The 14,673-nt window shown below is 39.1% G+C and overlaps 2 protein-coding genes across 23 annotated transcripts in view; one reads left to right on the forward strand and one right to left on the reverse strand.

The window, feature by feature from the left end:
- Positions 1-9,251, reverse strand: part of LOC147363286 (uncharacterized) — a 201,665-nt gene extending 192,414 nt beyond the window's left edge. For 10 of the 21 annotated variants that reach the window (XR_015136876.1, XR_015136874.1, XR_015136875.1 and 7 more), the window contains exon 1: positions 8,656-9,251. Coding sequence is in view for 6 of the 21 variants with exons in the window: in XM_086326816.1 (XP_086182942.1) it covers positions 8,656-9,251 (596 nt within the window). In the remaining 15 variants the exon portion in view is untranslated. Of the gene's footprint in view, positions 1-138; positions 272-8,280 lie in introns of all 21 variants that reach the window. The other 11 variants (XR_015136886.1, XR_015136883.1, XR_015136885.1 and 8 more) reach the window with 3 other exon arrangements.
- PPP4R3B (protein phosphatase 4 regulatory subunit 3B) overlaps positions 9,031-14,673 on the forward strand; it is a 52,950-nt gene continuing 47,307 nt past the window's right edge. For both annotated transcript variants that reach the window (XM_086326790.1, XM_086326791.1), the window contains exons 1-2: positions 9,031-9,522; positions 10,829-10,884. In XM_086326790.1, coding sequence (XP_086182916.1) covers positions 9,381-9,522; positions 10,829-10,884 — 198 coding nt within the window. In that variant the 5' untranslated portion in view covers positions 9,031-9,380. The remainder of the gene's footprint in view (positions 9,523-10,828; positions 10,885-14,673) is intronic.

Here is a 14,673-nt window from a genome sequence, read left to right on the forward strand (position 1 = left end):
TAAATTAAGCTAAAGCTAAGAGGGAATTTTATCACAGGGCCATGAATTTATTTCACAGAAAATAAGTCACAATCCCTATGGTAGAATGGAACCAGGACTGTCAGATAATTATTAGGAACTAAGACAGTTCTCCCCTACCTATGGAGTCTCATGACCTCTCATTTGAGCTTCTTTCCATATAACAATTTTTTTCTTCTAAGTCAATATATTCTCATAGCATGGGGCAAAAGATGGCTGTCCACAGGAAGTTACTTGTCTCTGAGTTCAACTTCTGGAAGAGAAAAGGATAGGCTTAACTTGAGAAAGGTGTCAAACCTGACAGGATTGCCAGATAAAATAACAGAATGCCAAGTGAAATTGAAATTACAGGTAAACAAATGTTCAGTATAGTATGGCCTCTACAATATTTGGGATGTACTTATATTTTAAAAAATTATTCCTCATTTATTTGAAATTCACATTTATCTGGGTTTCATGTATTTTTGTTTGCTAAATCTGATAACCCTAAACCTGGTGCAAGCAACTAAGTCAAGGAATTCTTAAGGGCTCATTCCTGGGAGAGGAGAATGTACAGAAAAAATGGACTGAGCCTATACCCAAGATACTGCAGAACAAACATGAAAAGAAAATGGATAGACTTAGATTAACTCAGATGGTAGGGGATGCAGGTGAGAGAAGAAAAGGCAGATTTCAGCCTGAGGGTTGTGAAGACAGGCAGATCTATGACATGAATAGTAAACCTGGAGGGGTAAATAGTTTTAAAGAAAAAAGTGTTTGATAATGAGCATGAAATCACCAACCAACATATTGGTTGGATATTCACCTGAATATCTGAAAAAGCAACTGAGGCATAAATGACTTTTGCAGAGAGATTTTAAAACAATCTTAGTTTTACCATCTCAAGCATATCTCAAATCACTGCAACAGGTTTCAAAGTTAACTCTGAAATTTACAAAATTAAAGGTAATTAAAACTACCTATTATGAGCACAGTACTAAGTTATGGAACAGTTTGCTTTCCTTCTGAGATTTACATATAGAGTCAGTAGTTTATGAAAAGCTGATTGATGAGCCGTCTAGTAAAGGTTTTTAAAAGTCATAAAAAGGTAGGGGAAAGAATAGGTTAATTCTAATTGGAAGAAAAAGTGCAAGTTTCTAAGAAGTGGAATTTGAATAGGACATCATGAGGGAAAGGTGATATTTGAGTTGGGCTTTTAAGAATGATTTTAAAGAGAAAGGCTGCCTGTGGAATGGAACAGTTTTATCAGTGGATGAATAAGGCAGTAAGTAGAGGCCAGATTGTAGAGGGGTTTAGGATATTAGACTTAGGACTCTGAACTTTATTCTGCATATACTGAGAAACACTAGAATACCCATTGGTTCATGAAAACCAAAATTGCATAGCCGGCTATAGTTTTGATATTGTGGCCATAAAATTTAATGCAATTGCCAAGAACTCAGAAAAGATGATATTTTTAAAAACACTAAAATGTGTAGGCCATTATCAGCCATTATCATTTGTGAAAACAGATAGATTATTTTAATAAAATATTGGCAATAGCTATTAAGACCAAATAGTCTACAGGAATGCAAGTCTACAGGAATGCAAGGATGGGTAGGCATATAATCTCTATAGTGAATTATAGAGCAAAACCATATGATAACCAGCTGCAAGAGAGGCAATTTATAGGATTCAGTGTACATTTCCTAGAGAATTTAGAATATTAGTATTTGTCCTCAACTTGGTAAGTGGTATCTATCAGCAATGAAGAACATGTATAACACTGAAGATGTTGCCATTAAAGTCAGGAACAAAACAAGAATCACCACTATTTGATCATCAGTGTTGAATGATGAACATAATACACCATCAGTGTTCTGAGGTCCTAATCAGTGTGATAAGATTAAAAACAGGTGGAAAAGAAAGAACATTTGCAGATGATTATCTAAAACACTTTAAATTGTTATAAAACAGGCCACGTATATCTGCCAAAATAAATAGCAGTCAGCTGCTGTTATGGTATAAGCTCATTTCCACTTCTCTCAATTTTTCAAGATTTCAAAGAGCTACACCAGCAGTTGAGTTTGCCCCATCCCCTGGGGTCCTGATCAGGATTAAATCTTCTGTCCCAAAGTCAATGAAATCTTAATTATCCAGTCTTAGCCTCTAGTCCTCTTGATCAAGAACCCTCAAAATTCAATCCCAAGTGTACTCTGGTTCCTACTAGTACATGCTAATTTATTATTTCAGTTTCTTTGGTGTGTAATCTCCTCCCTTATCAGGCAAAGCAGTCCCCAGGCATATTACAACTAGATTTAACCCTAGTTACCACAGCCTCTCAGCCAGAAGAAATGGAAGCATATGGAAGAGAACTTTCTACAAGGGGGCAAGTGTTCTCTCTTTCTAGGAGTTATAAGCCACTTCTGCGATCCCCGAGGATAGAGGGAGGTTTACAAAGCCAAAATCCTCAGGGCACCCACCCCCATGTTTCAACGCTTTAGGCTTTCTCAAGCAGGGCCCTAGCTGTATAGCAAACCTCCCTAGGCTGAAGATCTAGGTATCTTCAGAGCTCTTGTAACTGTCTAATCCCATGTCGGTTTTTTCACTGTAGGAAATAAGGGCCTCTTTATTAAGCCTAAAGAGCCCCCTCTGGCTCACACTTAAGTTTTTTTTTCCAAACTTAGTTTTTAACTGTGCATTAAGGATTAAGTGCCCTCAACTTATTATCCCTCTTCAAGGAAGTAGTATAACTTAATTGGCCAGCTCTGCTCTCATAAGCATTGTTTCCCCCATATCTTTAAAATCCTGAATTGTTGGATAGGTGACAGCATTCACCCCTTCTAGGATGTTTTACTAGGTCACTACTGGTGAAATCAGTAGTCAGATGGCCACATTGTGCCAGGGATTGAGTAAACTATTTCCCAAACCACATCTTACTGTCTGATTTCTGACACCACTCCCTGAATCACCTATTGTCAGTCCTGATCCTCAGAAAAGCAGATGCCAAGAAGGGGGTTACATATGCAAGATAGTGATTGGGAGAAATGTCTTGTGAAGGGTAAAACAGGTGGGCTCAGGATTGACAGGGAAAGCCTACAGACCATGGTGCCAAGTCTGACTCCTGTAAAAGGAGAAAGGGAAGAAAATACAGAGTGGAACTTCAGACTAGTGTAATTCCAAGAAAGTCTCATCCTGGCTGATAAGTTCCCCAAGCCAAAGTTGTCCATTAGAGGAGTTCTGTGGACAAGAAAGGACAAGTCTGACTTGCTGTCGAATAATTGTTCTCCAAAGTACAATATGTTTAAGGAAATCAGAATGGGGCATGTGTATGGCCACCACACCAATCAAAAATCAAAAGAAACTAAAGCTACAGCAATTAATTGTCATACTAGAGTTGGCCAAATAAAACAATGGAAAAAGAGTGAATACGGACTCAAATCTAGATATATGTCTGTGAATTTAATAAAGAATATAAGTAGCATTTCAAATAATTTCATCTGTAAATGATGTTGACAGTTGACTCTCCCATTTGGAAGAAAAATTTTAAATTGACATCCTATTTCATATATACAAAAGGTTTCAAGTGAATTAGAAAACTAAACATTAAAAAACCATAAAAACGTGACAGAATACCTTGGTTAAACATGGAAAATGAGTAACACAGTTAAGTAATTTTTTTTAAAGTAGAGTCCAAAGGGCAAACAAAAGACAATAGCAGAGATGAGATTTTAACAAATGTTGGTTGCATGACAAGTAAATAGAAAAGCAGTGGCAAATTTAGCAGAACAGAGGAAGTCACAATCTGTACGACCCACAGAGGTGATGAGGCAAAACAGCACAAATCTTCACCAAAAAAAGGATCAGGGCTGAGAATTTCAGGGCAGGTTAAAAGTCTATACAGAGACTTACGTGCCTGCCTCCCTTCCCAATTTCACATAACCAAAGGACTACCATCACCCTACACACACACACTCATACCCATACATGCTCTTGTAAAACTGCCATGACCATCTCAGAAGAATGAGATCCTAGCTACCAGAGATGCAGTGGTGAGAAAAACAGCTCCTCAGACTCATGAAAATTTTTTATCTACATGTGGAGACAATTATTAATTAAAACCTATACAAATAAAGGTAAGGATTCAGCCTGAGGATAGATGAGGCAGAGCAGAAAGTAGAATCAAGAGGAAGGAAATCAAATTCTCATTGATACTCAAGTCAATCAAATCAACACTGAGGTTCACCTTATCTTCAGACTTTGTGTTCACATGAGCCAATGAGTTCTCTTATCATTTAAACTAAAGTGAATTAGGTTTTTTGGTACATTCCAAGGGGATATGGAAGGAAGTCAAGGAAGGCTCCTCTACATAAATGATAATTGTAGTGACATCTGAAGGATAAAGCAGGAATCATCATGAGATGATTGGAAAGAAGGAAGTTCAGACAAAAATGTCAATTTTAACTTAGATCAAGTAAAACAGGTTGGAAGATGTTTGTGGGCATTATCGGGTCTTTAGTGAGTTTAACAAGAGCTTTTTGGTGAGGGCTGAGTGATGGAAACCAGAATATGCGTGTGTATGCGCATGCGTGCATGCTCAGTCTTTTCAGTTGTGTCCGACTTTTTGTCACCCTATGGACTGTAGCCCACCAGGCTCCTCTGTCCATGGGATTTTCCAGGTAAAAATATTGGAGTGGGTTACTCTGCCCTCCTCCAGGGAATCTTCCCAACCCAGGGATCAAATCTGAGTCTCCTGTATTGCAGGCAGATTCTCTACTGCTGAGCCACTGGTGAAGCCCAGAAATCAGAATAGATAGGTTCAATTAAGGAGTGAATGGTGAGGTGAGGAAATGAGTTTGGCTGAAAAGAGGCAAAGAAATAGGAATATCAGTGAAGAAGATACAGGTTATCAGTTTTGATGACTTTTTAAATGGGGATGGCCTTAAAGATTAGTCACCTCAAGGAAAAGCTAATTATACAGCAAAAAACCTCTCATAAAAGTTTTTTCATAAAAATATCCGGGGAAGGCAATGGCAACCCACTCCAGTACTCTTGCCTGGAAATCCCATGTAGGCTGCAGTCCATGGGGTCGCAAAGAGTCAAACACAACTGAAGCAACTTTTACTCTGTAGAGAGAACTATTTCTAATCCTTAGGAATTAAAAAGTGTAATGTACTCTCAAGGGACATTTGGCAAGGATGAGAGATAATTCTGATGATTACAACAGGAGGATGAGGTGCAATACTACTAGCATCTGGTGGGTAGAAGCAAAGAAATGCTGCTAAACATCCTGTGATGCACAGGACAGCCTCTCACAACATAGAATCATCCAGCCCAAAATTTCAGTGATGCCAAAGTTAAGCCCTGCTCTGGGAATTTAACCCACACATGTGTTGACACACATAAAACTACTTTTGTACAATCATTTATTGTTTGAAATTACAAAGTACTGGAAATGACATATGTATATATAGAAGGTTTAAACAAACTAAAGTACACTAGAACACCAGTACGTATGATATTCCATTATTTGTGTTTAAAAAAGAGTGGTAGAAGTAAATGTTACATATATAAAGATACCTATCTATCTTAGCCTTTGGGGTTGAACCGTCCTGAAAAAAATTTTTGCTGGGAAAAACACAGTGTTGCAGTGCATTACTGCCCTCAGTATATTTTAGAGACTCTTGCTCTGGCCTTCTGTCTGTGCTTCTCTCCAAGGGATGAGAAATCAGTGAAATCAATGGATGTGTCCAGCTGGAATCCAGATCATGCTCTGGCCACCCTGGAATTCCTTGTCCCAAAGGCCAACCCTGCTCCCAGGGTCTGCACAGTCCTCTTCCCAAATTCTGTCCTCTTGAGGACAGCCAAGGGTGACTACATTCAGGGAGTGCAAACATAGAAATTTGGACAAAAGGTTAGGGTATCCTATTTGTGTACATGAGAGCTGTCAAAGTGCAAGACAGAGCTGAAGTGTTTCAAGGGCCAAAGGGAGAAGGTGGAATTCTGAAGAGTTCAAGAATTCTGGATTTGAATCGAGCTTCCAGACCATATGAATATACATTTCTCAAGGTATGCCAAAGGTAGGAAAAGAAAATACATTTTTATTTAATAGATTGATTTAAAAAATTAAATCTTCAGACATATAGTATACGTTCCTCCATTTGTATGCTTGTCCTGGATCTTACCAATCTTAGAGGTCGGCCTGTTGCAAAAGAGAGAGAGAACCCCTGTGACCTAGAACAAGAAAGAAACAGAACCTGGGCCAGAGGATCCAGCAAGGGTCAGAGATGAGTCCCGAGGGTTTAACTCTGTTCCCTATTTCTCTGTTCCCTTATTTCAGATCTTGGGGAGTATAGCAGAAAAGGGATACTATAGGAAAGATGGAAGCGATGCTTTGAAACACTGCTGAGATCATTTCATTCCTTAGTTCAAAACTCCCCAGTGAATTTGCAACTCATTCAAAGTAAAATCCGAGGCCCCCAAAACGGCCTCTCTCCCACTCCCAACTTTACTTCCCACCACTTCCTCCCTTTCTCACTCCACTCCAGTCACACTGGTTTCCTTGCTATCCCTCTCACTCAGCATGCTACAGCCTCAACTTTGTACTTGGAGTTGCTGTTTTCTGGCTCTCTCTGCCCCCAGGGATTTATGCATAGCAGACTGCCTCCCCTCAGAAGCCTCCCTCAACGAACATTATTACCCTTCCCAAACTCACTCTCTGTCTGCTAATCTATTTTTTTTTTCCTTTGGTCATAACATTTACCAGTATCTAGCATAGATTTGTTTATTGTCTTCCTGCACTAGAATGTGGGCTTCCCTTGTAGCTCAGTGGTGAAGAATCCACCTGTAATGCAGAGGACACGGGTTTGATCCCTGGTTCGGTAAGATCTCCTGGTGAAGGAAATGGCATCCTACTCCAGCTTTCTTGCCTGGGAAATCCCATGGTCAGAGGAACCTGGCAGGCTACAGTTGATGGAGTGGCAAAGAGTTGGACACAACTGAGGGACTAAACAACACTAGAATGGAAGCGCCATGAAAAGAGGAATTTTTTTCTATGTATTCACTGAATGGAACAGTGTCTAGCACATAGTATACACTCAATGAGTGTTTGCTGAATACTGACTAAATACAGGAAATGACTCCTGTGATTTTAATTTTTTCCAATTAGATCTTCTTTATAGGATATTAAGCTCTTAACATATGGTGTCAAAGTGACTTCTATATAGTTCTCATTCTCAGTACATAATCTGCTCATAAATTCTTTTAGGCCAGTAACACATTATGACTTTGTTTTCCTGGTCCTCACAGCCTTAAACACCTTTCAAGCCAAACTTCCACTCAGGGATCCTCTAACATCAGGTCCAAAAGTTACCGGTGTGAAGCCTTCTCTGACCTGAGATAGAAATATTATTTTCTCCGGGCTCAAAATGCATTTTGTATTTTGTGCACATTAGTCACGGCAATTAATGTGCTCTTTTGCTACATATATTGCACGCATCTGTGCTCAGTCACTGTCATTTCAGACTTTTCTGTGACCCCATGGACTGTAGCCAACCAGGCTTCTCTGTTCCCGGAGTTTTCCCGGGCAAGAATACTAGAGTGGGTTGCCATTTCCTTCTCCACAGGATCTTCCCCACCCAGGAATCGAACGTGCATCTCGTCTCCTGCAATTCTTTACCCCAGCGCCACCTAGGAAATCCCCAACATATACAACTACTTAAATTCAAGTGTATTTTGGTAGGTTCTCTTTAGAGTAAAAGAAATCCCTATGTAACCAGATTTTGAAATGAGAATTTATTTTTCATCAGGAGCTTACTCTGTGTATGCATGTCACGTGTCAGTTCGTATGCTGGGTTTACGCACAAGATTTGGTAAAAAGAGAAGCACGTTTTGACAACACCATTGGTAAGGAATAACTACAACTCCCAAGATGCGCCGCAGGGTAAAACCTGTCGATCTCGCTCGATTTTCACCCTTCAGACTAAAGGGTTGTTAAGAGCTGGCGGCAGAACAAGCTGGAACTCTCTTTAAAAACAAACAAAAAGAATCTACCAAGAACGAACAGCGACTGACAAACAATACAGCGCACGGCTCGTATCTACCGCGCAGTGTCTGACAATGTGATGTGTGACAACCGACGCGAACGCCCAGAGAATTGCTCCCTCGCTTATTCAGCTCGGAAGACCTCCCGAGAGAGAACGCTAGAAATGCCAGCAGGAGACACTCAAAGATATGGAAACAGTGCTCTTAGATGTGTTAGGAAGGTAGTTCCCCGCCACTTGCCTAAACTTATCTGAAGACTTATGTTCCGAGGTTACCGACGCAGGAAGGACACTGTTTTCAAGAAGCGGAAAGTATGCCAGCCACCAAAAGCTTGACGGTAAAACGCCTGAACGAGAAATAAATTGTCAATGCACTTTTGTACGATGTTATAATCTCCTGGAGATCCACAGAACACTTCCTGAGGAGATGCTTAACTGTAGCAGACTCCTTAGCGAGTTTTAGTGGGTTTCGAGTCCCATTAAAGGGCTAACGTCTTCACAGAAAGAGGTTTAAACTATTTTTCTCTCACAGGCTGAAAGGGCGAGCTTCCATTATGGAGTGTGAGCACATTTCCTTCCCTTCTGCTCACGGTGAGTCCCGTCCAAGGATGCGTACCTCCCAGACTTGCTTCGTTTTTTCCACAGAGCTGGATCCCACGGCTCCTTACACGCCGGGCGCAGCCCCAACAAACCGCCAGAAGCCGAAACCACAACTCCGCTCTCGCCGCCAGTCCGGAGAAGAGTCTCGCGGCACCAGCGGAGACCCGAAGCTCGCGAGAACCGCCCACCTGGCGAGAGCCCACGCCTGCAGGCGGAGCCGAGAGAGGAGGAAGTCGCACTTAGACCCACCCACCTTACTCCACTACCCCTCCTCGCGAGAATACTGAGCACGGCCAACGCGGGTAGCGCGTGCAGAAACGGAGGCGTCACACGTTGGACTCGTCGGCCGCCGTAGCCCCTGCTAGGACAGCCCGTGCGAACCTGCTGGAGGAGGAAGAGAAAGGCAGAGAGAATCGGGTTACAAGATGGCGGGTCTTTAGTAGTTACCGCGACGGCGGCGGCGGCGGCGGCGGGAGAGCGAGCGAGCTCTGGGGGGTAAAGGGTGGGGAGGGTGGGTGCGTTCGGGGGTGAAGTGAGAGGTAACTGGGAATCTGGGCGGCAAGGTCTCAGTGGCTCCTGTTGCCCTTTCCCGCGGCTGAACCTGGGAGCCATGGTGAACTCGGGCCTCTCCGGAGCCGCCGCCGCCGCTGCCGCCACCGCCGCTACCGTCTCTCAAGAGTGAGGGGCGTAAAGGAGGTGAGCAAGGAGGCGGCGGCTGGAACAGTGGGGACCGCAGTCACCATGTCGGATACGCGGCGGCGAGTGAAGGTCTATACCCTGAACGAAGACCGGCAATGGGACGACCGAGGCACCGGGCACGTCTCCTCTACCTATGTGGAGGAGCTCAAGGGAATGTCGCTGCTGGTTCGGGCAGAGTCCGACGGTAAGGTTATTGGAACCGTAGGATAGGGGACAATGCCTACGGTTTGGGCACAGCCTGGGGTTTAGGCCCTGAGCCGAGTACTGTTACTGCCAGCCACTTGGAACGGCGCATTGAATTTTGTGTCTTCACTTCAGTAAGGTAAAAACAAACTACTTTGTCGGGATTTACCCTTAGTCGGACGCCGAGTGTGTGTTCCTCCTCTTGCTAGCCTTATTAAGACACTTGAGCCCTTTCTCTGCAGTCTGGCCTCTTAAAGAAGCGGGGAGAGTGTGGGAGGGAAGGGAGGAAGTAATGAAAAACAATTTAGTGCTCTCCTTCTGACCCTCCCCGTCCCCCTTTATTTTCTTACACATTATATCTCTGGTACAAAAAATTTAGTGAAACTTCACTCTCTTTTAAAAAACTGATTTTATTAACAAGCTCCAGTTGTCACAGTAGACAGGTGCTGGGGAAAACCAAAAGACGCCTTTTTCCTGGAGTTATTGCAGATTGTTGCCACGATACATGCACTTACAAGCACATACATCTTCAGACTGGGATCCCTCCAGGCTATCTTTGTAGAGGGTGCTGTGAACAAGTGAATACTTTACAACTTAAACAAGTTAGGACAGCAGACCAGACTGTAAACTTGTATTCCTTGATTTATTGTACGAGTCTAATGTGAAATTTTTTTAAATGATAAAATGTACAGCCTTAATGAGAACACCTTCCTCACTGTAATCTGATCGCTGGATTTGAGCAGCTGATAACGTGCAGATAAAAGAATAATAGTCCGGTTTATTTTCGACACATCTTGTACTCTTGCACCTTTTTTTTTAAAGTAATCATAGACATTTATTTTTACATGAGATGGCCTTTTGTTCTTAAAGAGAAAAGGATAAATGCAGTTCTGTAATTTGTGTGCAAAGTATTTAGATCCCTGTTGTGGTACTTTGTAATTTGTTTTATTTGTTAAACTGGAAATGCAATAAAAATAACTTTGTTAAAAAGAATTTGGTTTCAGGTGGTCATTTAGACCTTAAAAGTTTTCCTTTCAATAAAACTATAAGTCATCTAGTCTCTGTATATTCTTGGTCTGAATGTTGGTCTTAGATGGATTTTTTTTCCCTTAAGAGTATTATGGGGATAGAATGATATGTTCTAATGCAAAGTCCAGATCTTGAGAGAAAAATATAAACGAGTAAATTTGATGACTTCAGATGTCTTGCCGCGGGAAGAAAAAAGTTGTGTTTTTAATGTGTATTCTGATGTTTTATTCAGGGTTTTATAAGTTGAAACTTATAAATATTATTTTTTTAACTTTCAGGATCACTACTCTTGGAATCAAAGATAAATCCAAACACTGCATATCAAAAACAGCAGGCAAGTAGTTGTTTATCTTTAATTTGAAAGACTTCATCTGTGATCAAGGAAGTATTAATCAGACAAAGAATGAGAAAGCTTTCCTGACAAGAAAAAAAACATTTGGTAAACAAAGTTACATACTCTGTGTATTTTCCTTGCAGATTATAAGTTTCAAACTGAAAAGTGAAAGCTTTTGTACTGGCAGTAATGTGTTATCTTTAAATTGAGCCACTGTTAGTTTTTAGTAGAATACGATGTATTCATTAGTCTTACTTACCAGGTATCTTCTATACACTGTACACTAAGCCCTTTATTCTCAATCACAGTTAAAGGAAATGGCATAAAAGAAAATTCATAGGAGTACTCTTTAAAGCAAGGAAAGCCTGTTTGTGGTGTGAAAGTAGATCCTTTGACTCATAGGGGTAAAACTTTTGAAGTAGAACCTATTAACATCCTGTTCTTTAATTGTTGTATATTTTTAATATAATAACCAATGAATATTTTATGAAAGTGTACACTGCTTATTATGTAATGTTATCTGTTAATATTTATTGTCTTATCTGGTAAAAGAAAATCTGTGTTGTGTATTAGTGTGCCTAATCATCTAATCTGGAAGTGGCAGCAGTGATTCAACCTTCCCTTTATTCTGTGAATGTTTTCTTTTTTATTATGAAAAATTTCAAAATTGAAAAGTATAGAGAATAATATAATGAGCGTCTGTGTAACACCTCCAAATTTAACAATGTTAACATTTTACCATATCTGTTTCAAACCTTTTTGTAGTGTTGAACATTGTGGATAGAATTAAAACTCTCTTTGTACCCATTTCATTCTATCCATTCTCCATCCTCCCTATAGGTGACCACTATTCTGAAATTGATGTGTATTATTTCTGTACATGCTTTTATACCTTTTCTGCATATGTATGTATCCATAAATAATATGTAGTCTTTTGTTTGTTTTAAACTTTGCACAGTTGATCTCCTATTCTTACATGTACTATGCAGCTTTCATTTTTCACTCAGCGCTATTTTGAAGATTTGTTCATGTTAACAATGCAGATCTAGTTGGGCTTTTTTTAAAAACACTGTATGATATATGATATACACCTGTCGTTAGAAATTTGGATTATTACTGATTTTTAGTGTGATGTGTAAAGTGAATATGGCAGAGATTTTTGGAGGAAAAGATAATTTTCCAGTGTAATTTGTGTGTGTGTGTGCAGTGTGTAAAGTGAATACGGCAGAGGTTTTTCAAGGAAAAAATAAATAATTTGAAGGAAAAGATCATTATATTTATATCATCAGTGCCTACTCTCTTCAAGATCAGTGAAAATTTTGATGCTCAGAAACAAATACTTTACAGTTGGAGAAATGAAATTATATGTCTATTACACAGTGCATTGTTAGTAAAAGTCTTACTGTTAAAACAATTATTTTGTGTATACAATACATTCTTAATCAGTAATTTGACATATTTTTGAATTTTTAATATTCAAGTAATAGTTTTTTTCTGCTTATAAAACACTGTTTGTTTTTTGATAGAGAATCAAACATTTGTTCTGTGTTGAACCCTGAAGATATTTCTTTTAAGTCAGCTAGTCAGGTGGTTATTCTCTGTCTTTATATTGACTTACACCAGATAGCCACTTTCAGTTTATTTTTTTGTTTGTTTGCTTGCTTTCTTCGTGGGGAAACACATACTAATATTTTGTAATCATTTTCTTTTCCATCTGCATAAATATAAAATTCTCAGAAAGTATTTTCTTAAGTATGACTCCCTACAAATTAGTTATATTATGAAGTCTTTTCAAATTGTATATAAAATCCTTTAGTTGTTTTAACTGGAAAGATCCCCTTATGGTGGAGGTTTGTGTATAAAATAATCCATCATCATTAGTTCAGAATTACGCAATGGTTCTGTGAGTATTTTTAGAAACTTTGGGACATAATTTTGTGTGTCTTGTTACTCTGCTAGCAAATTTAAATAATGCAGGAGAGAGATCTTTACTTAAAAAAATTTTTTTTAATGCCATTAGGGGAGTAGTTTTTGTAATTAATCACACTTAAATAATATACCATTAGGACTTTTTAAAAAATATTTTCCCTCATTGAAAATTTAATTTTACTAAATAACATTAAAGTACTAATAATTTAGTACTTTTACTAATAAAGCTTAAGAACTCTTAAGCAGTAAGAATATTCTGGAAAAGCTTTGTTTATAAGAATGAAAAACCTATGTAGATGGGGTCAGTTGTTTAATTATCTTTATATTTGTTTAAATTAACTATACTTTTCTAATAGAAATCAAAGAACTATATAAGGGTTATGTTATGTTTGTTTGTTTCACCAGATCTTGTTTCATTTGCCTTTTTACTAAGTTATACAAATTGGGATTTCCAAGCACATTAATATTTTTCTATGTTCATTAGAATTATCTTTTTTTTAATGTTATCATTTGCATATTCAATAAATTAGCCTAGAAAATTGTGTGCTTGCTAAGTTGCTTCAGTCGTGTCCGACTCTTTGCAATCCCGTGGACTGTAGCCTCCCTGGCTTCTCTGTCCATTGGATTCTCCAGGCAAGAATACTGGAGTGGGTTGCTGTGCCCTCCTCCAGGGGATCTTCCCGACCCAGGGATCAAACCCATGTCTCTTAATATCTCCTGCATTGGCAGGCGGGCTCTTTACCTCTAGCGCCATGTGGGAAGCCCCTTATTTCCAAAATTTATATGAAATATATTGATCATTAGTGGGAATTTTTGGTATTTTTATGTTTTGGGCTATGCTTTGTGGCATGTGGAATCTTAGTTCTCTGTGACCAGGGATCAAACCCATGCTCCCTGAGTTAGAAGTGTAGAATTTTAACCACGAGACTACCAGGGAAGTCCTCCATTAGTGGGTTTTTAATTAAAAAAGAAATATTTTCAGTGAGTTAATGAGACATTCATAGTTACAGGATATTTTGCTACATTAAAGTACATTGATTAAATACAGAGGAATATTTAACATTCTTTTAACATTACAGTTCTAAAATGAGCTAAGTACTGAATTATGGGCTCAAAATGAGTTAGAATGAGTTGAGTTTAATGTCAGATGACTCTAAGAAATCACTGATTCACTTTCTTTGCTTACTATGGGCAATATTGAAGTAGTTAATGGGAAGAAGATATACTTAACCTTAAGTAGCACATAAACTTGTAAAGTGTTTAAATACATTAGAAGGAAAAGACAATGATTATACAGCGTGACACAAAATAGAGTGCCTGATACCTGTGTCAAAATTATGTTATTTAGAATCAGTTTCACTTGATCTTGACTAAATCAGAAGCAGACTTACAGGGTGTATGCTTTGTATATTGAACATAATTTTGTGTTAATTGGGTTTGGGAGAGATGTATAAAGAAGTCTTCGTCCTGGGTCTTATTGGGAGACAAGACACAACAAGCGAAACAATTACAGAATTATAATACAATAGCTAATAAAATGCTTTAACCCAGTCCTTCTTGAGAGCCCTTGAAAGCATTTCACAGATAAGGCAACTAAGGCACAGAAAGTTTTAAGTTTTTTAACTGAGGTTATATAGCTGGTATGCACCAACACAAAATACTATGAAAAGTAACTTTATTCCAGAGACTTGAGTGGTAGAAAATAAGGGGAAGGAGAGACTGATTTGAGCCAGAATCGTTGAGGAAATCTTCACTCCTCCTTGGTGGTGTCTGCTAAAGGAGGTGTGATAGGGAAGGAAATAGTACACCGGACACAAAAGGTATTTATTAAGCCTCTTTGCAGCAGAGGTTTCTTATTTG

Source organism: Bos grunniens, chromosome 11, assembly GCF_055505025.1.
Source record: "Bos grunniens cultivar Pamir isolate PY7600 chromosome 11, Bosgru_T2T1.0, whole genome shotgun sequence".
NCBI lineage: Eukaryota > Metazoa > Chordata > Mammalia > Artiodactyla > Bovidae > Bos > Bos grunniens.